The sequence below is a fragment of the Molossus molossus genome, unplaced genomic scaffold (assembly GCF_014108415.1).
Source record: "Molossus molossus isolate mMolMol1 unplaced genomic scaffold, mMolMol1.p scaffold_m16_p_15, whole genome shotgun sequence".
Lineage (NCBI taxonomy): Eukaryota > Metazoa > Chordata > Mammalia > Chiroptera > Molossidae > Molossus > Molossus molossus.
This window is the reverse complement of record NW_023425350.1, coordinates 7,690,515-7,712,892: the sequence shown is the minus strand read 5'-3', so window position 1 is coordinate 7,712,892 and position 22,378 is coordinate 7,690,515. Positions and strand designations below refer to the sequence as shown.

The following is a 22,378-nucleotide window of genomic DNA, read 5'->3' as shown; positions in this document are numbered from 1 at the left end:
TCATATAGTACACACTTTTTTTGGGGGTGGAGGTTGGCTTCTTTCACTCAGCATAATTATTTTGTGATTCATCCATGTTATATCATGGGTCTATAATTTATTCCATTTTATTTGCTCAATAGTATTCCATTGTATGGATTTATCACACTTTGTTTATTCACCTGTTGATGGACATTTGGCTTGTTTTGAGTTCTGGCTTTTACAAATAAAGCTGTGAATTTCATGTACCAACCTTATATGGAAACGTACTTTCGTTTGGAGGAATCTATGAATGGAATGGTAGGATCATTTGGTAGGTGGATGGTTAACTTTTTAAAAAACTGTCAAACTGTCTTCCACAGTGTTGTACCATTCTGTTTTCTATCTGGTCTTGTAGGAGGGTCCACTCATTCCACATCTCACCAACACTCGATGTGGTTGGTCTTTCTAAGCTGAGCATTCTGACTGATGTATGTAGTGGTATCTAAGTTTGGTTTTACTAGCTTTCTCTAATAAGTAATAATGTTGAATGCCTTTTTATCTGCTTATTTGCCATGTATATATCTTCTTTGATCATTTAAAAAATTAGGTTGTTTGTTTACTTATTAATTTTGAGTTTTCTTATATATTCAGGCTACAAGTCTTTTGTTAGATATGCTCTGCAAAGACTTTTTGTTGCCTGTGCCTTGTCTCTTCATTCGTTTACCTGTGTCTCTTAAAGAGCATACTTTTAAAATTTGTCGAAGTCCAGTTTATTCATTTTCTTCTTTTTTGATTGTACTTTCGACATCATATTGAGAAACTGTTATCACAAAGATTTTCTCCTACCATTTCTAGCAAAATTTTATAGCTTTGTAGATTTTATATAGTAGGTCTTAAAATTAGATAATATTAGTCTCCCATCTTTGTTTTTCTTTTTCCAAGTTGTTTTGTTTATTTTGGGGTCTTTGTATTTACATATGAATTTTAGAATTAGTTCGTCATTTTCTGCAAAAACATTTGTTCTATTTTTTTAATAGGGATTATGTTGAGTTTATAGATTAATTTGGAGATTATTGCTATCTTAAATCAGTCTTAAGTCTTCCAATCAGTTAACTCAGGATGTCTTTTCATTTACTTAGGTCTTTCATTTCTTTTACTGATCTTTGCAGTTTTCAGTGGATAAGTCTCGTACTTATTCTGTTAAGTTTATTCCTAACTACTTTATTCTTTTGGGTGTTATTGTAAATGGAGTTTTTTTTTTTTTTTTATTTCATATTTGGATTGCTCATTCCTAATGTGTAGAAATACAATTGAATTTTGATATATTCATCTTGTGTCTTCCAATTTTGCCGGATTCATTTATTAGCTCCAATAGGTTTCTTTTTTGCAGATTCCATAGGATGTTCTGTATACAGGATCACGTCATCTATGATCAGAGATGGCTTTATTTCTTTCTTTTCCATGTGTATGCTTGTTATTTATTTTTCTCTTTCTTTTTATTGGTGTCAGCACGGTATATTTTGTGGTAGACAAAATATATACAGCATGGTTCATAGCTCCTCCCGTTAGCGTGATATATCTTTTACTTTTAATTAATTTGTGTTTTTGTATTTGAAGTGCGTTGCTTGTAGGCAGCATATAAGTTGGGCCTTTCTGTCAAGATCTGATTTGGAGAGACCCAAGCTGCCAGTGCTGCTCCATTATACTGGGACTGTAAGGGAATTAATGCCCATTATACCTGACCTCATGCAATACCAGCCCTCAGATGGCAGATGAGAGAACCCATGTCTCGCGGGTGACTCCTGCAAGAAGAGCCTCAGTGCACACGCTCCTCCAGGGCAAGTGTTATAGTCCCCATACATCTGATGTGGGACCTCTCGCAGCAGCGGTCCTCTCTCAGTAATTATTGGGTAATTTTAGAAGGTTTTGGCAACTTATGTCTTAAGATTTCTTCACGACTACAACCGAATGGTCAATATTTCTGATCATGCCAACTCTAGACCCTGCTGTTGTGTAAGAAAGCTCTGTTGTGGCTGCTAGGTTATCCACTGTCTCCCCACTGAGCCCCTCGGACACTTCTGAGGTCCTGCAGTTGCTTTCTGTTCCTGGCGTTCTGCTCTCTGCGAATGTGTAAGATAATGGCTGCTCTTTTCAAAGCTGTCAACTGGAGATGAGTCTTAATCATCTCACATATGCTACAGTAGCTTTGCACCTATGGACCATTCTTGTGCACGTTCTAAATTTCTTTTAATCTGCCACAAGTCAAGTGTTACCATCTCGAGTGTAATACTGTTTTTCCCTGGAAAATGCACTTCTGTTGCAAAGCTGTAACTGCAACATGATGTTTGTATTCAGAGATCTCTCTGTTAATTTGCACACCTCTCTTATAGTGCCTTCAAGTTCTGCTCTTGGTTCTTACTTACTGAACGTATTCGGAAAAGGCCATTGTAAATAATGTCCTGTAGTCCGTTTTAATTAGAACCTGTACTGACGGCTAGCCATGTGTGAGAAAGCAATGCTGCCATCTGTCCTGGCGCCGATGGCTTCCAGAAGAACAGCTGGGCGGTGGGAACGGAATTCAGCTGGACAGTACCTAGGTCTGATTGCATCGGGCAGGTGCCAGGTGGACACTCACTTTATCAAACGTTTTGCCACTTCTCTGCGGCCAAATCTGAAAGAACCTATAATTCTTTGAAGCCCACTGAAAGAGTTCACATACCAGGGTCTCACTGATGGCAACATTTCAGGGATTATCCTGGAAGACAGGCAAATATATCAGTTTTCTGCATTTGTATGCCAGGGTGTGGGGGTCCTTTTATGCTTTATTGCATGTGGGATGGAAGTAATTGCTTATTTTGTGTAATAAATATAAAATGCTATGAGCAAATGTAGCAAATGCTTATTAATAGTTTTAGGTGAAAAATTCCTGCAGACTAGAATCCTCACAGGAATGATTCTAAATATGCACTTTTCCTCCCGTAGCAATGCTGTTAGACACAAGCAGTTGATTTGCCCTGTTTTTAATGCATAAGGAAAAGGTGCATGAAAAAGAAACATTGATTTGGTTATTGACAAATACCACAACACAAAACAAAGTCTGCCTTTTCAAACAATGAGATTCAGGATTATGCGGGAGTTCAAGACTAGAAAGTAAACGTAAATGGTGATTCCAAGATCCTGTTGATTTACTGAAGGTGAACATTCAAAAGAGGCAGAGAGGATTAAAGCAAGTCTTCCTCCTAGGAGATGATGTCAGTAATCGTGTGTCTGATGACAAAAACAAACCAGATAACTTCGTAACTTTCAGATTCGTTTACTTACATTTATTGAATATTATTTTATACCAGAGAAATGGGGGGAGCGTCTTTGCGGACATTTTTGTTTAAGCGAATCCTCACAGTATACAGAAAGGATCTGAAGCCCAGAGAAATTAAGAAACGTATTTAAATCATACAGGGGATTGCGTTTGTTTGTATAGTACTTAGGAACATCTTACTTCGATGCCTGTGTTTATCAAAGTTATCGCACCCATTGCTTGTCACTGTGAGGTGGGCTGTGAGGACACCGGACCTCAGGAGTATTAGACGACTTGCTCGGGATCACGCAGCTAATTCGTGACTGGGTGAAACTGTTAACAAGCCCTTGCGCCGTGCACTGCGGAATCTGACTGTCAGTTCTCCAGCTCTGTGGCCCTGGACACCACCGGGATCGGACAGACCTCACCGCTCGTGTCACGCTGGTCCCTGCCCGTACCTTGCCTCTGCCCTGAGAGAACTGTGTGTGACCCAGAGCACCTGAGAGGACCGTTCCTGGGTGTGGTCACTGCTGTGTCCTTGACGGGGCCCTGGGCACTGCCTGTGGAATTGTTAGGAAAGATACTGGCCCTTGAGCGGGGAGCTCCTTCCTAGGCCAGCAAGGAAACTTCCTGCACCTCCCTGGAGGCTGGTCTTCTTGCACTGGGAGGAAGGGCCCTGCTGTGCTCTGTGTCATTGCTCTGTGGGCTGCAGCCAGGCCTCCCCCTGAAAGAACAGCTGATGTTCCCGCTGGTGAGCTGGGGTTCCAGGCGGTGGTGGCCTCCTGGGTCTGCATGTCTAGTTGAAGTTAAGCAGCCCCTGCTGAGGAAGGACAGTGTTGAAGATGGGGTTCCAGACTAATTCTCCTGTCTCCAGGGGCTTTTTCTGCTGGATCACAGCGCTTCATCTCCCTGCATTGTCTCACCCCAGAAGCACCTGTGTTCACCGTTGCCATTGCCCTATGTGCTCTGCCAGCCTGGTGCCCGGGTGGCCGGCGGCAGGGCCGCGTGGCGGCATCTCGGTGCTGATGCAGCTGCCCCTTGCCCTCTGTCTTCTCTGACCTGGTTCCTGCAGGTCCAAATGAGACACATTTCTGTTGATTATTTGGGAGGTTGTGTGGCGTACAGAATGTGGTACCAGTTTTTCCCCCCAGCGTCGGCCAAGGGGAGAGAGCCCATGAGTTACTGTTACGACTTTTCTCCTCCGTTTCCCCAGGCAGCCTCCGGTCAGTGAGACCCACTGGAGGATGCTCCTACAGGACATGCTGACCATGCAGCAGAGCGTGTACACGTGTCTGGAGGCGGACACTTGCTACGAGGTAACTGCGCGGTCACTTACTGCCTTCAATTCAGACATTTCGGTCCTTACAGATCGTTGTTGGACACAAAGGTGATGAGCATGAACTGTTGAGTAAGGCTGCTGATCGAGCGGCGTTTTACAGTTTGAGTCTCCTCGTGCCTGACTTCCTGTCTTCTCCACCTCTGCTCGCTGCAGACAGCATTTGGTTAGTGGGTTAATGATCCTCAGCTGGGAAACTGGGACTCGTACTGGACCCCTCTCACTCCACAGTTTTGGTCACTACAACTTACTGTGCCCAAGAAGTGTCTGTCAAATCCATCCTGTCTTCCTCTCTCTCACTTGTCTCCCTACTTCCACATCTCCTTCAGATTTACTCTGACTGACACTCTTCTTCTAAAACAGACCCTTTCCTACGCGCCCCTTCTTAAAATCTGCTGCTGGTTCCAACCGATCATCAGTTATCCTCATTTCGCGGACAGCCCCGAAAGTCCCAGCAGATTTCTGCTTTCTGTCCCCCTCGCTCCTCTGGCGCTCCGCCCCTTGCTCCTCTGGCGCCCCGCCCCCTTGCTCCTCTGGCGCCCCGCCCCCTCGCTCCTCTGGCGCCCCGCCCCCTCGCTCCTCTGGCGCCCCGCCCCTCACTCTGACACTCCGCACCAGCTCACCAGGCCCCCATGCTCCACCTGTGCATCCATCCTGTCCTGAATCCCTCCCCAGTGGTTTTGTGTTTCTGTGACTGCATTGTTCCCTTGGCCTGGATATATTTCTTTCTCTTTCCATTATTTGAAAACTGCTACGAATTTTCAGGACTCAGCTCACTTTCCGCGCTCTGCGAAGCCGCCTTGTTCTGTCATGTGACGTGTGCCTTCCCAGTGAGTCCTGTTTCCGTGTGTCCCTCCCCTGGCCATGCGCTAGGCAGGCGTCGCAGGCACGCTCGCGCTGGGGCTCACCGAGGCAGCGTGGCCTCTGGGACGGAAGAGGCTCAGGCTGGTTGCGGGCGGACTGGGAGGACAGCCCAGGGAGCTTCCTCGCTATTTGGGAGATGCGTGAATTACGCCCAATTTCTCATAGTTTGCATGGAAAAATGATCTAAATAATCTGCTTTTAATTGTAAGTCCAAAAGAGGGTTCTCATTTGAATTTTTCTGTCAAATAAGCTAGATGAGCAATATAGAATATTTCTTGTGTCACCGCGCTCTGCGTCACATGACCCATTGATGAAAGGAGAGTTCTAGAAGTAGGTCTCTATTTTATGCATGGGGTTGGTATTTTAATTCAAGGTGATTTTAACAAAAGAGCTTGCAGACTGTTGGGAAATGAATGGTTTTTGAGCTTCAGGTTTTAAATGCTTGAGTGAGTGTGAAGTTTATATCTGTGGTTAGTTTTGGACCACGTACGGCTGTATGACTGTTCCTCTTCTGTATGGAACGGGAACTTGAAGTCCAGTTTCCAGAGAAGAATCTGTACGCACATGGTCCAAACCTGACAGTAGTGTGTCTGAGCGGTGTGTTCACGTTGCAGTGGCATTCCCTTAGCATTTTGCTTTTTCTGTTAGAAAAATTGGTAATAAGTGGATCACACTTGAACTAGCTCCTATGTAGAGTAATCAGTCAAAAACAACTTGATTTATTAAGTTGGTTTTGTTATATTTCAGTACCTTTTTATAGGCTTTGATGTTTTAGTGACTTCTGGCCACTCGTCTCCCCGAGAAGGCATTTGAAAGCATATTGTAGCGTTGAGCCCATTCTAGAGGAAGGTAATATACAGGTTTGGTGAACTTACGCTGTTAAATGTTGTTTAGTACCTTTTAAATTATGCTGTATTGTCTTACTGACTTTTGGCCATTATGTTAGGTTTTGTTGTTCTTGGGAAATAATTTGAAAGCTCAGTGGCACAATATTGAAAATGTTTTACAGCCTTGAGAGGGGAAGTTTATATTCTTCATTTTAGCAAAGCCTTTTAAGTTTTCGAGTGAGTGAGTTGTAGTTTCAGTACTGGGCACTGACTCCTTATGGCTTGAATAAACCAAAGGAACAGAGAAACTGTCACAGTTAAGTCATTTTGGTTGCTTGGAGTGAGCCCTTTTCACTTGTAGGATGGAAGTGATTAGAGTGCTCACTGATAATATGCTTTCTATCACAATTAATAATTTTATTTTTACCAGTAATTTCAGTAAAGGCCTGTCTAAACATACCTTCCTCAGAAGCCTAGAAACATGAAAATTGGGTAGTCTTACATAATGAAAAGGAAACCCTTGTTTCGTCATGAAGTCTCTTTCCATCTCTTCTATTTCTGTGCTGTTTTTATCCAGGTGGCATTTCTGGGAAGAGCATTCTTAGGGCAGTCCTTGTACTAATTTTATATTGATGTTATTAGTGTATATTTACAATTTTTTTCTTTATTGATATTAGAGATGGGGGCGTTAGAGGGAGAGAGAGATTGAAACATTGATGAGAGAGAACATTGACTGGCTGCCTCCTGCATGCCCCCCACTGAGGATTTGGCCCACAACCTGGGCATGTGCCCTGACCAGGAAGCGAACTGGCGACCTCTTGGTGCAGGGTTGACGCTCATCCACTGAGCCACACCAGCTGGGCTAGTGTATATTTAAAAGGCTTTCTTTGTTTAAGACTTTTGTGGAGTAAATAATCTTTTATTTAATGATTAGTGGTGGTTTTAATGTTTTTACACTCACATTTTCTATAATAAATTCTGTATTCATAATTGTAGTATTATTTTATTTTTTATTGTTAAATTTATTGGGGTGACATTGGTTAATAAGATTATATAGGATTCAGGTGTACATGTCTATGATACATGATCTGTATATTGCATTGTGTGCCCACCACAATCCCTTTTACAATCTTAATTATAGAAAGAAATTTATGTTAATTGATGCTGTTAGTTACCTAGTAGAATACGGTGATATTTGTATGAATACCTTCCATCAGTAGCTCTTGTTTTATTTAATTAGCTTTAAATTTGCAGGTTGGAAAAACAAACCTCAATGTTATATGATACCTTGTAATTTTAATGGCTAGGTGTGAGTATAACATCGGTATAACATTGGTAGCTTGGCTATTTTAGTTTGTAAGACTGAATTCAGATGTTTGAGCAGTCATGAATTATATGTTTTATATTCAGATATTTTATTATGAAAAATTGAAGTGGTTATAAATAGTTTAAACAGAGTGGCCCCGTTGAGTGTAGGGCAATATGTTTGATAGATTCTGTTTTTAAATGAGAATGAACTTTAGCTATTTTACTGAAATATTCATTTTAACACAATTAAAATATGGTTAACACTGGTTTGTTCAGTTAAATTGTTCTTTCTAGAAGAGGGCTTTTTTTTATTGAGGTGAAATTTACATAACATAAAATGAACCACTTTAAAGTGTGCGTCATTGTCATTTAGTACATTCTCAGCGTTGTTCAGCTGTTACCTCCAGGGTGGCTGTATTTTTAATTGATTTCATTTGGATATCAGAGCCTTCGTTGGGTTGAGAATCTAATCATCCTTTTTAAAGCACTAATTCCAGTTTCTTGTTTCCCCAGATATTTGCAGAAAGCCTCCTGTGTTCCAGTCGCCTAGAAAACATCCACCTGGCTGGGCAGATGATGCATTGCCACGCTGGGTCCGTGAACCCGCCAGCCAGCGCCGCCCAGAAAGGGAAGGCCCCGTACAGGGTCAGTTACGAGAAAAGTATTGACTTGGTCTTGGCTGCCAGCAGAGAGTACTTCAATTCTTCTGCCAGCCTCACTGACAGCTGCATGGATCTGGCCAGGTAGAGTGTCTGGGTTCTTCCACCAGAGGGAGGGGCGGCAGTGCACGGACAACGCTGGCGGTTTTACTCTCCACTCACAAAAGACACTATCACATGTGTGAACTGACGATGCGGTATGGGGCTCAGTTGTTGACTACTTGAATATAGAAAGAAAGCTGATGTTAGGACTAGTCATCAGCTTCCTCGTGACCCCCTTTTCCTAGTACGTTCCCCTTTGCACCTGTGCTGAGCAGCTGCAGGTTGTACTTCTGCTGGAAGAGATTCATGTAATCGCCTGAAAATTCAAGTTCTGGCAATTTCCAGCACACTTAGGTGATGTCTGTATCCTTCACATGGCTTCCGGACCTGATTAAATGGTAAAGCACAGAATTCCCTACCAGGTGGAAATTTCTGGAATATGAATGTAGTTCCCCTCTTGGCCTGTTGTACTGGAAATGGAGTGTTCATCTTTTTGCCATTGATTCTTTGGACCTTTTTTTGCATAGGGACATTTGCTCTTTGCTTGTCTTAAATATTTTAACTGTGTTGCCAAGTTTTTATTATATACGATTTATCTTTTAAATTGCTATCAGAATTTTTAAAAAATTTGGTTGTTTTTCTTCTATAGTTTCAGTCTTTTGTATCATCCTTTGGAAGGCCTTTAAATCCCAAGACCATTAAAATAGTTTTTCATATTATTTCTTACTACTTTGATGGCTTTATTTTTATACTGTAGTTTTAGGCCCATTTGGAATTTATTGTGATTGTAATGACTGTGGAAGCTATTTAGATTTATTTTACCCCCAAATTACTAGTTGTTTCAACTCTAGCAAAACTTAAAGGTAACTTGTTTTTTCAGCGCTATCTTACCACAGAGAGAATCATGTTTTCTCAAACCATGTTTTTGAACTTGACACAGTTGTTTAAATAGTAAATTTTTCTCTTCTCTCCCAAGGGATTGCATTTCAGATGATGAAAGTACCAAGGAGAATAACCTTTGAAACGGGGGTGTTTGACCTACATCCGTTGGGCAGGTGTTCTCAGAGATCATTTTAAAAACCACCCTTCCTGTATGTCGCCTTCATTCCATCCCTTTTCCTGCCTCAAGGATACACCTTAGCTTAAAAAAGATTTCAGGTGTATATAATATGGCGCCAAACTGACTGAGACCTATGAGCCTGGATATATTTAAGTGTTCACAGTTTTAGTAAATGTAGGAAATAGCCCCTATCTTCTTATTGATCAAATTGTTATTTATTAACTAATATTTCCTATTGGGGAAGCAATACATCTCAAGCTAAAATAGTCAAACTTACAGAAAGGATATCTATTTACAGTAAGTCTCTCTCCTCGTTCTAATTTCCCTGACTTTATCCCGCAGTTATTTTTAAAACCAGTTTTCTGTGTATTCTTTCCAAATATAAAATGCTATCTTCTTTCTTAAATCACAAATAAATGATTACTACTTCTGCATACCTTTCTGTATCTTTTTTTTCATTTTTCATTTATATTAAAGATTTTCCCATATGAGTACATAGAGGTTTGTTTCATTCTTTTTTGATAGTCATACAATATTCCATTCCTTGACTTTTATGTACCTCATTGAATTAGTTCCCGATTCAGTGTATTTTATTTTACTTTAAAAACACTGTGGTAGTGAACATTCATAATTCAAGTCTGTGCGTGCATGAGCCTAGCTGCATCAATGTCTTGAGCTGGAATTCCTGGGTTCCAAGCATAGTGCAGTGAGAATTTTGGTGGGTACGGCAGAGGTTCTGTACCTTCACAGTGGATCAGCAGTGTGTTCATCCTCATCTGGCTTCAGTGCGGTGTCCACCCTGGTGCCCAGGTATCTTCACCTGATCTCGACGGCATCATCAGCTCTGCGGGGACTGGTCTCTAACTGCCTTTCTTGTCTCGTATTCCAGCATCACTCTACCTGCACCCTTCAGAAAGCACCTTCGCTCGTTAATAAAATATTTATTAAGTCCACTGTCTGTGTCTGGGGTTTTTAAGGATTTGTTCAAAACGTGTTGAAGGGATCACAGATTCCTAGGTAAGCGAACCACTTTCTCCGGTTTTCATCGAAGCGCTGCATTGCCGGCTGCTCCTTCCTTCTCCGTCAGAAAAATGTCTCCTGCAGTTGGTTAGGTTGTTCCTGTTTCAGGTCGAGGGAGACACAGTTGTTGCCGAATCAACATGTTTCTGTTTTTGCTGGAAGAATAGCTGGAAATCATCTGCATTCCGTCTGTGACTTTATCTTTCCCAGTGTCGTGCTTTCTGCTGCGATACTGTTGCCAGCCACGTAGCCCCGTGCAAATCATCCCGTCTGGGCTTGGGCCTGGGCCTCCTTAAAGAGCAAATGGTGATGTTTTCCTATCTCACGGCTTGTCCTGAAGCGTGAGAAAGATAACAGGAAGCGCCTGCAGAAGACTCGGACAGCAGTAGGCTTTTGATAAATAGGTGTTGGATCTCACGTTGTTGAACGTGAGCAGTGCTTAGCCAAACACATGTTGTTGCCGCTTCTTAGAACTGTATCTTATTTCTCCCAGGTGCTGCTTGCAGCTGGTATCAGATAGACCTCCTGCCATTCAGGCGGAGCTGGATCTTATCCAAGCCGTTGGGTGTCTGGAAGAATTCGGGGTGAAGATCCTGCCTTTGCAAGGTGCGTTATCTGCTTGGTCTTGCACCGTGATTTGTGTTTTTCATTAATTTTCCAGTCTTCCTTTTTAGTTTTTTAAATTCATTAGCAATAGATCCTGCCCATTTTTCAAATGAAATTTAGGTTGGAACCCAGAAGAACAAAGAAAACCAACATTTTATCACAATTTTATTTTTTTAAGGTCATGGTTATGACACTGAAGGAAGTAACTTCAATCCTGGCGGTGAGGCCCCTGGGTAAAAACAAGTAGAAATCTGGGATTATGGGGACGAGTTGCAGATGTACATCTGTTTCGGAATACATTCATTTCTGTATTTCGTTTCAGCTGCATAGATTTAGAAGTAGCTATAAGTGGTAATAGTTTATTTCTTTTTATGCTTACTGAAGGATATTCTTGATTAGGTTGATGCTGTTATTTTAAAAGAGGGAATGACAGGAAGTTCCTGTTTAGAGTTTAATTATTGGCGATATCCTAACATTGCTCAGGACTTTTGACCTAAATGTAAATATCAGGTGAATGTCAGCCAAATCGACTTACCTGTCAGCATCTAGGTTGTGCTGTGAGTGCAGTGCCCCCAGGGCCCTGGCCGGTACCTGGCAGGTGGGAGGCAGAGTTCTGTCGCTTGGCCCTGGACCTCAGTGCCCTGCCAGAAGGTTGGCTTGGTTCTTCGCAGTGTGCTTGGATGGCTCCAGTGTAGTTTGTCTCTCTTCTTACCTGTGGACATGTTTGGAATTGGGGGTGGGGGTAGTATAGCTGAATTTCTTTCATCTCTGGGTTTTGGTACATTTTCACCAAAATTGTCACTCCTCGCCCTGGCCTATTTGGCTCAGTAGTTAGAGCGTCAGCCTGCAGTCCAGAGAGGCCCGGGTTCAGTTCCTGCTAAGGGCACATAGCTCGGTTGCAGTTTGTCCCAGCCCCAGTTGGGTCGTGTGGGAGGCAGCCACTCAATGTGTCCCTTTCACGTCGATGTCTCTCTCTCTCTCTCTCTCTCTCTCCCTCCTTCCCACTCTATCTGAACAAAAAATGGAAAAATGTCCTTGGGTGAGGATAAAAAGAAAATTGTCATTCCTCTTTTTATTACTTTTTTAAAATTCCGAGTATCTTGGGATAGTGATGGCCTGTTTCAGGCTTCGTGGTGTCTGTGTCCTCGAGTGTTCTGAGTAGATGGAGCACAGTGGCTACGCAGGGAGGGCGGCCAGCAGGGACCTTTCGTGCTCCCATGTGCGTTTCCACTGGAGACTTCCTGAGAAGTGACGTTTGCTTGTCAGACAGATGCATCAGGCTTGAAAAGGCAGTGTTGCTATTACCTCGAATGTCATTGTTTATAAATAATTTGCACGTGATTGTATATATCCTGACGCATCTTAAATATATTTAAGGTGATTGTTAAATAACTAGAAAATTCTTTTTAGTTATACCACTCATGTAATTGTTGAACTCAGAGCTTCTTAAAATTATGAAGATTAATCTGAGTTATTAAAAAGCATTTTCAGTTTATTCTCAAATGCCTTAATCATTAAGTACCTTCTCAGAAACACTTATGTTTTTAATTGAAGTTTTCAGACACAGGAGAGTCCAGAGGACTATGAAACTTGAGCCTGCCTGCCTTCCTTCCTTCCTTCCTTCCTTCCTTCCTTCCTTCCTTCCTTCCTTCTTTCCTTCCTTCCCTCCCTCCCTCCCTCCCTCCCTCCCTCCCTCCCTCCCTCCCTCTCTCCCCTCCCTCCCTCCCTCTCTCCCCTCCCCTCCTTCCTTCCTTCTCTCTCTCTCTCTCTCCCCCCCTTTCTCTCTCTCTCTCTTTCTCTTTCTTTCTTTCCTCACCCGAGGATATTTTTTCATTTATTTTCAGAGAGAGTGGTAGGGGAGGAGAAGGGAAGGGGCGGGGAGAAGCATGAATGTGAGAGATACTCATCGATTGGTTGCCTCCTGCATGACCCTGACCCTGACTAGCGCCAGGGCCCGAACCAGAACCAAGGTACATGCCCTGACCAGAATTAAACCTGTGACTCTCTGGTCCACGGGCTCATGTTCTAATCACTGAGCCAAACCGACCAGAGCTTGAGCCCTTCTTATATTTCTTGTTAGGCCAAGTCATTATAGCTTTGACTCGTGTGTGTATGTGTGTCTATATTTTAGCTACTTATATAATCCAACCAGATTGATGTACTGCAAAGAAACTTTTTCTTACAATCCCCAAATGCTACTAAATTTAAAATACTACATTGGCCCATTTTTTCTATGGTGCTCTGTTAGCATTGTTCTGACGGGCGGTACTTGCACACCGCTGATGGGTTGGCACCCCTGCGACCAAACCTCCAGTCCTATGGCAGCATCTGAGAAGCTTCCTGACTGAGGAGGGGTGAAGGAAGACGCCCGCTTCCATGTCCCCACCGTTGTCCAGCGTTTGTTAGGGTGCCCGTAGAAAGGCTTCGTGTCCCCACCGCCGTCCAGCGTTTGTTAGGGTGCCCGTCAGAGAGGCTTCGTGTCCCCACCGCCGTCCAGCGTTTGTTAGGGCGACTGCCAGAAAGGCTTCATGTCCCCACCGCTGTCCAGCGTTTGTTAGGGCGACTGCCAGAAAGGCTTCATGTCCCCACCGCCGTCCAGTGTTTGTTAGGGTGACTGTCAGAAAGGTTTCATGTCCCCACCGCCGTCCAGTGTTTGTTAGGGTGCCCGTCAGAGAGGCTTCGTGTCCCCACCGCCGTCCAGCGTTTGTTAGGGTGACGTCAGAAAGGCTTTCGTGTCCCCACCGCCGTCCAGCGTTTGTTAGGGTGACGTCAGAAAGGTTTCATGTCCCCACCGCCGTCCAGCGTTTGTTAGGGTGACTGTCAAAGTCCAGCTGTGGAGACAGAATGTTTCCTTTGTATATATTCTGCTTGTTGCATCGATACTGCAAATACACTTGACATTTAAGCTGCTTTTGTATTCATCAGGGATGCTGGACAAATAAAGCAACCGGATATTTCAAGACAAATGGTCCAGATGTTTTATTGTAGTCAGCGGACAACAGTTCCTTTTGTCACTTGCTGTGTTTTGGACCCTTCTTTGCCTACCCTTCAGGAGTTACTGTTTCTCATCCCGTGAAGCCTAGTGGTACTAGCTAAGTTAAAGTTAACAAGTTAATAGAAAACAGGAACGGAAACATTGTGTAAAAATGATTCCTGATGTATAAGTCTCTTTTGAATCATTTGTATGTGTACACGTGTGTGCTTCCCTAAGATTGGGTGTTTATGTGTGAATTATTTTTACTACTCAGATGAGCAGATTGATGATATTTTAGCTTCTCCCAGGTTTTTTCTCTAACAGGCAGTGTTCCGGGCATGTGGTTAAACCCGGCCTGGGGCCAGTTCCGCGCTTACTGCCGGGCGAGTGGGGGCCTCGCAACCTCCCTCCGTGTGCGAGCTGTGGCTGTGTTCTCCGTGACGGTGGCATCGGAGCGGCCTCACCTACCTTCTCGTTCTCCTCCCCCTTCCTTCCCCACCACCTCTTCGTCCTCCTCCCTTCACTCCGCTGTCCTTCCAGCCGGCAAACGTTAATTTCGCCACTTCATTCCAGGAACCGAAATAATGAGGGGCCTAGGGCACAGGTCCTGACTTCGAGCGGCTGACATACTGATAACAAGACAGAGTCACACCGGACTGTCACGTAGGGGTGTAAATGCTGATTCAGCCACGTCGAGCTCTGTGACCTGTGGCAACTTACTGTCTTTGAACTTCACCTTCCTCAGGAGGGGATAAACATTCCCTAGACAGTCCTGAAGGTTTATCTCGAAACATTGAAAATCCTTACATTATAGGGTCCCATACTTAATAAGCGTTTCTGTGAATGCCAGTAGTAATAATAACAACTAATATTTATTGAGTAGTTTTTATGTTCTGTGTATATTTCACATGTATTTATTCTCATACATACCCCACGAGGTAGTGACTGTTATTGTTTCTGTTTTCCAGAGGATGAAGCCAAGGCACAGGGAGGTTAAATAGCTGCTTAGGTCACACGGCTGGTTAGAGGTGTGGCTAGAATTCAACCTAGGCCGCCTGGCTTGTGAACTGCCTTGACAGACAGCGGACAGTGGTCTGCTGAGGAAGAGATGTGCAGGTCAAAGGTCCTTGAGAGGAACCTCTGATCTATGCCCTCACCCATCAGCGAAGTGGCTGACTCCGCAACCCCTTCCTCTCCTACGCGGTTCAGACGTGTGCTTCTGTGGCGTCACAGCTACTGGGCGCCCTGCACCTGCGATGCCGTTCTGCCTGAGTGCAGTTCAGGGTTTACGTCTGTGGCTGCTGGGCATGCGCGCTCCCTGCCCCGGGAGCCTGTGATGAGAGGGTTTGGCATGTGGATAGCTAGTCAGTAAATGCTTCGTATTTCTGGGACGTGTGTGTATACAGTAGCTTTTCCTTTGTTTTAACATTTGAGGTATATTGGCGAGAGCCACAGGGATGTGAGATCTTCCATTATTAAAAAATAGATACGTGCACATCCTTTCGTATTCATTAATTCCATTTAAAAGGAATTTTAGGAACATAAGACCTTTTCCCTTCAAGAAACATACCATTCCTGCAGCTTTTCTGTAAGTTTGAAATCGAACCATCATAAAGACTTACCAGTAAAGGTGGGCATGCAGACTGGTGCAGCCACTATGGAAAACACTATGGTGTTACCTCAAAAAGTTAAAAATTGAACTGCCATTTGACCCAGTGATCCCCACTTCTAGGATGTACCCTAAGAAGCCTGAAACACCAATCAGAAAGAATATATGTACCTCTATGTTTACAGCAGCACTATTTACAATAGCTAAGATCTGGAAACAACCCAAGTGTCCATCAATAGACGAATGGATAAAAAAGCAGTGGTACATATACACAATGGAGTACTATGCAGCTGTAAGAAAGAAAGATCTCTTAGCCTTTGAGACGACATGGAGGGACCTGGGGAGTATTATGCTAAGTGAAACAAACCAAGCAGAGAAAGACATATATCACATGATCTCCCTTATTTGTAGAATATAATGAACTAAACAAACTGATAAACAAAATAGACTCAGAGATATAGAAGTAGGGTACAGACTGACAAACCTCAGAAGAGGGAGTGGCGGGGGAGAAGACATAAACCCCAGAATTTATATGCATAACCAATGAACACAGACAAGGGGACGGGGCGGGGAGGAGGGTGTCAATGGGGGGAAAAGGAGAAACATCTGTAACAAAAATAAATTAATAAAAATAATTAAAAAAAAAAAAAAGAAACAGACTTACCAATAAAAAGGGTCCTGTCCAAACAAAAAACACTGCCTCTCTCCTTTATCCAGAAGAAGTTTGGGGAGAACACAAGATGTGTGGGATGTGTTAAAGAAATGGACATATGAAAAACATTTAAGGAACAGTGTTGAATTCTGGTCTTACCACTTTTTCAGTGACCTCGGTCAAAGTACTTAACCTTTCTGGACCTCAGTTTTTTCCCTTGAGGATAATAGTATCTGCTTTGAAAGGTGGTTCTGCCTTATAGGGTTGGTACAATAAAGCACTCACATCGGTGTCTGGGACGAGGGTCCTATTCATGTAATGCCTATTCGTTTAAGGTGTGTTGTTACTGTTGTATTTATTAGGGCCCAGCCTCCTAGGTAGTACCATGCTTCTTAAAGATGGTCACCTAGCCCTGGCCGGTTTGACTCAGTGGTTAGAGCGTCGGCCTGCGGTCCAGAGAGACCCGGGTTCGGTTCCCACTAAGGGCATGTACCTCGGTTGCAGTTTGTCCCCGGCCCTGGTTGGGTCGTGGGTGTGGGAGGCAGCCACTCAATGTGTCCCTGTCCCATTGATGTTTCTTTCTCTCTTCCTCTCTCTCCCTCCCACTCTATCTGAACAAAAAATGAAAAAATGTCCTCAGGTGAGGATTAAAAAAAAAAAAGACATCTAAATAAATACCATTTCTTCCTAGCATACATGTAATGCTTGTTGACTGTTTTTCCCTCCTTCATTTTAAGTGTTTTTAATGACCTCATAGTCATGGAATGAATTGGTGTGATCAGACGTGTTACATTTCCCTAACAGCTTGCAGACGTGAGAGCAATGGGTCTGTTGGGAGAAAGGGTAATGGGCTGGAGTAGGGAGTACTTTGAGAACTCCTGTCTGCACCCTGGGGAGATGTTCATGGAGGGAGACAGCAGGTGTTTGAACATGGATTGGATTTGGGGGGCGGGCAGGTGTAACAGGAAGTCTGTGAAGTTTTCAATGATAAATAGTGCCTTCTTCAAACTTCCCCTAAAGCCTGACATGGCACTTGAGAATGTGACATGTTTCCTAGTTCCCAAATGCCAGTTCATTTGCTGTTTCCGAAATTTGGTGGCAGAAAAGATTCATGTCGTACGTTATTTATTCAGAAGCAACAATAATTTTTACTTTTTAAAAACCGTGTGTCTGACCACTTAGTGACCTGGATCTAGCATGGTTTTCGTTTTATCTGGTTGCCTTGCATCAGGAAGGTCATGATAGCCTCGTGATGCCCGGTCACAAGTCTTGACTGTCTGTCTCCCTCTGCAGTGCGCCTGTGCTCGGACCGGGTCGGCCTCATCAAGGACTGTGTGTGCCAGTCCCCCGCGTGCTACAAGCAGGCCGCCAAGCTGCTGGGACTTGCAGAGCTGCTGAGGGTGGCCGGTAAGTCTGGGGTGCTGGACTGCAGAGAAGTCTCCCTGCTATGCTCGTCAGTCTCAGGCGAACCTCACAATAGGTGTGTACCGGTGTGAGGATAGCTCTTTGGGCAACGATTTGTCTTCTTCTAGAAAGATTGGCATGTTACCGAAATGTCACATGGACCTCTCTACAGGACTTCTTGAGTGTTAACATGAACTCATTTCTCCTGGAGCAGTCCATCCACCAGAGAGGAGGGGGGAGCCTATGATGCCTCTGACCGCGTCTTGGAAATCACACACCGTCTTTTCCACCTCATTCTGTTAGAAGTCAGTTGCTAGCCAGCCTCCACTCACGGGGGGCGCATTGGTTCCATCTTCGGAGGAGCGGGTCAGAGAATCTGTGGACGTGGGTTAAACTCCATCCCAGGCACGCGGGGCCTGTCCCTCGTCGTCAGTCCTCTCCAGGCGAGACGGCGCGCTCTTCTCAGTGGCGCCCAGTCCCGCCGCCCCTGCCCTTCTCCTGGGGTCTCGCTTCCTGGTTGTGACATTTTCTCGACACCTTTCTTTTCAGGCCTGTTTTTGGTTACGTTCTTCCTTTTAATCAACTGCTCAGATGGAACCTTCTAGAATTAAAGCAGTTAAACATTTGTACTTTGGACTTCTAGATGATGGTTTGACTCATCTCCACTTGAAAGTTTACATTGAGACAACAGTGATTCTCATTTTGCCCTTTGGTACTGATCTAAGTTACTTCTTCCTGTGTCCCTTACAGCGAAGATGCGAATCTCATTTTGAGCATAAGGAAACAGAAATAAAGAAGTTAAATAATGTATTCCTGACTTTGAATCCTTTCCTCTTACTGGGATCAGTGGGCCCTTACTTACAGTCAGCTGACTGGGGGCTTTGATTACATCTGTAGACCACCTTCACAACAACGCCTAGATCAGTGTCTGTAGCCTAGCCAGGTGACCCATGGGAAAAATCACACCTGGCCCTCTCATTTTTAATGCAGATATTTTGAATAAATGCCAACATTTCAAGAATGTTATTTAGGGAATTGGTTTTCTACTAATTGTGATATGTTATTGTTGATAAATGCATACATATTGTTCCATTACCCATATTACATATTATATGGGGGGGGTCCCTTCTTTCCTTCTAGGTTCTTCAACTGGTCTAATCACTGATTTGGCATAAAACAGATTAATGGGGAAAATCAAACTTAAGGGCATACGTGCTGGAGCCCGTGAAGACGTGAGGTCAAAGGCAGGCAGGCACTTGAGACTTACGTGCTGCCCTGAGCTCAGGAGAGGGGCTGGCATCCGGGGCTCCCAAGGGGAGGAAGACCATTTATAGGAAGGTGGGAAAGCAGGTGTTCGGTAGACAGATGTTGGCCATGCCAGGCAGGTGCGCTGTTCAGACGTGAAAGTGATCTCTGGTCACAGCGCTCGCTCTTTCTGGCCCAGGCCGCCTGTCTACGTTCTTCCAGGCAGTTGACGGGGGAAGCAGAAGCTCTCCTGAGTCGGCCTGGTCTTGATGGCCTTCTGGGGTAGCAGTTCCACTCCCCTTAATTAGGGTCACTAAACACGAGTGTGTGGTCCTAATAGTGCTGTGCCTCTTTGTGCTAGATCAGCTCTTTCTAGAGAAATATTTCAGACCAGCCTGGGCAGTGCTTAGCTTGGGTTTTATTTAACCCTTAAGCACAGAAGGGAGATAGATTTGTGGGGACATACTTTAAAAGTTTCCTTCAACGCTTTCTGTGATGTTTCCTTATGCTTTCAAACCATTTAATAGCTTAATGCAAAGACCAGAGACATGTTTTTTGTTTTGCCCTAGAAATATTGAAAATAATTTTAGGTTTTGTTATCTCATTAAAATAGTAATTTTTTTTCTTTTTAGCCTAAATATACAAATCATCTTTATTGTAACTTGGAATTATTTGTGTTAGAATTGAAAATTACATTCTGAATTGAATCTGTGCCCATTTCATTGAGGATGTTTTTTGAGCCTCGGTTATGTGCAGGACTTGGGGCTGGTACTGAGTGTTCAGCAGCAGCCCTGTCTTCTGAGAGCTTACAGTCTTGGAGGAGGTGTGGGTTGGGAAAAGGATCATGGCAATAAGTTGGTGTCCAGTGAGTGAAAAGCAAAGGGACATGTAGGAGACACACCTAATCCACGCATGTTATGTGAAGAAAGCGTGGTGATGTCAAAGAAGGAAGTGATGTCCACGCTGACTTCTACGCATGACCTCAGGAAAGGGATTTAAGATCTTTGTGTTAACATAAGCCGAATTGGGTATATTTTCTTAGTGTCTGGATGTTCACTGTGATAAATGAGAGATGCATACTGTCAGTGAAACTTCAAAATGACATCTATTTTACTTTGTGTTTACATTTTTTCCTGTCCTTATAGTTATCTTAAATTATATTTATAATTAGAAACAGAACATTCAAAGGGAAAAATACAAAAGTGAAATTTTCTCATAGCAAAAGAGTTTAAAGTCCTTGTGGGGAGGAAAGCTTTTCCTCTGCCTTCTCAGGCTGGGCTGCTGGGCTGGCTGCTGAGAATCATTGATTGCTTAGGAGTCTGAGACCTGATCCGAAGATTAAGTGGATCAGAAGGTGGAAGTTGCTGTGACCTTTTGTCCCGTAATCTTTTAAAATCAGTCTGATCGTTACCTTTGATTTTTGAATTAACTTGAAAGATGGTGTTCGTGAACTCTTTTATGAATCCATGCTGTCAAATCATTAAGTCGTATGTATGTGTTTACAGGCGAAGACCCAGAAGAAAGGCGTGGACAGGTTCTGATCCTTCTAGTGGAGCAAGCACTTCGTTTCCATGACTACAAAGCAGCCAGTGTGCACTGCCAGGAGCTGATGGCCGCAGGTGAAGTAGGCGGCCACTCAGCACTTTGCTCGTCCCCTTTATGCAGACAGGAAAGGTCTGTTCTCAAGTCCACTGGCCTAGTTGGCCAGCCCGTCACCTTGCGTTCGTAAGACTGGGGAGCAGCTTGTGAGCATAAGTGTGCATGCCATGAGCTCGTGTGTTTACTGAGCACTTCAGTGCCTCGGGTTGTATTTTGTCTGAGATTTTTGGGTACTTTCCATTTCCCATTTAAATAGTCTCAGAAGTTTAACAACAGGTTTCTGCAAAAAATGGCTGCCTTTTATGTGTTTGTGATTTAAAAGAAACTTTAAGTTTTTGAAGTATCCACTGTTTGTGATTCTATAGTCAATATTTCTGTCATCTTTTAAAGAAAATGATGCTGTATTTTAAATGAATATTGAGGAATTGGGAAGTGTTTTGTAACCCTAAAGTTTTGTATATTGAAATTCTAATCCAGGTCTCTGGAGGATATGCAGATTTTACTGTAGGATAGTTTCTATTAGAAGACACACGCATTCACTCCCCAGCGAGGTAGGAGTGATCTCGTGGTCTCACAGGCCCTGTACGGAGTGACCTCCTTCCTGTAGCCATGCCCAAGCATGTGGGAGCCCCGGCGCCCTCTTCACCCCCGTCGGTGCCTGCGTGGCGAGTGGCCGAGATGCAGCGCTCGCTTCGTGATGATTCGCAGAGCCGTGCACCTATGATTTGTGCACGTGTATGTGACACCGTTACAGCAGATATTATTCTGACACTTGTTAAAACGGTCAGGAAAACTTTATTCAAGACTTCCGCAGTAGATGCTGAAACTATTGCAATAGGGAAGAGAGAGCAAGGTGAACTCTGGATACAGGAGAGACAGTTTGGGGGTTATAGCCGCGGTCAGAGTGAGGGGATCACTGGATGAAAAACTGCTGTGATGAGACACCAGGGGTAGTGGCATTCTTGCTAAACTGCCGTAACAGGATTCTTGCTGAAGGCAGGCCAGGGTGGTCAGATGTCAAGGGTGAGGGCTGAGGAATTTGATCAGATGTCAAGGGTGATTGCTACAGGCAGTGGGAGAGTCCCTCTGAACTGACTTAGCAGGTTCTCGCTAATGGCTCAGCAGGGACTGGGCCGAGGTGTAGGCCTAGTCCGGAAGGGGGCAGAGAGAAGGTGACCGCAGTTTAGTTGGGGGAGGGTCTTTGTCGGTACAGCTCTGGAGATGTCCAGAACTCGGGGAGCTCACTGCTTTACAGCCTCAACATTAGAAAACTGTTTCCATAAAAGAGCCGTGTTCTGTAATATTAACCAAGTGATTTTGCAACATTAAGTTGCAAAATAACTGCGGTTTGCTGGAAAAACATTATTGTATTACTCTTCAACTGTTTATTTAGAGAGGTTTGTAATAATTTTATTCCTGTTAATACTGGTACCTGGATTAATTTTTTACTTTATATATTTAGAGAAGTTATTGTAGACTGAGGCCTTTGTGCTTAGGGAAAACCCTACTTTCAAACCGGAACTCCTTTGAATAAGAGAAAAGTATATTTGCAGAATTCACAGTGTAGAATTGTGTAGGAAAAGGACCTTTGCCAGGAGTTAGGGTGAGTGTATCCTTGGCATGTTCCTTGGGTCTCTGTCTTCTACAAAGGGGATGATTCTGGTAGCTGTCTAAACTAAGTTCTCTTTTCCTAGCACTTTCCAGTTTACAGAGTACTTTTAAATACAACTGTCATTTAATCCTTTCCACAGACCGACAAGGAAGACATCGCTGTGTCTCTGTAGTAGTGAAGGAAGTGTGACACTTGGAGCTTTCTCCAGCTCACAGGTGTGCGGAGGAGGCTGGGGCCAAAGCCTCCAGTCTTCTGAATTCCGTTGGCTCAGCACCAGAGCAGATTATTTGTAGTCATTGTCAGGT

General features: G+C 43.8%; 1 protein-coding gene across 3 annotated transcripts in view; it reads left to right on the top strand.

The window, feature by feature from the left end:
* NBAS (NBAS subunit of NRZ tethering complex) overlaps nucleotides 1–22,378 on the top strand; it is a 291,645-nt gene that overhangs the window by 140,700 nt on the left and 128,567 nt on the right. For all 3 annotated transcript variants that reach the window (XM_036262542.1, XM_036262544.1, XM_036262543.1), the window contains 5 exons: nucleotides 4,470–4,572; nucleotides 8,105–8,334; nucleotides 10,866–10,978; nucleotides 17,507–17,620; nucleotides 20,368–20,481. In XM_036262542.1, coding sequence (XP_036118435.1) covers nucleotides 4,470–4,572; nucleotides 8,105–8,334; nucleotides 10,866–10,978; nucleotides 17,507–17,620; nucleotides 20,368–20,481 — 674 coding nt within the window. The remainder of the gene's footprint in view (nucleotides 1–4,469; nucleotides 4,573–8,104; nucleotides 8,335–10,865; nucleotides 10,979–17,506; nucleotides 17,621–20,367; nucleotides 20,482–22,378) is intronic.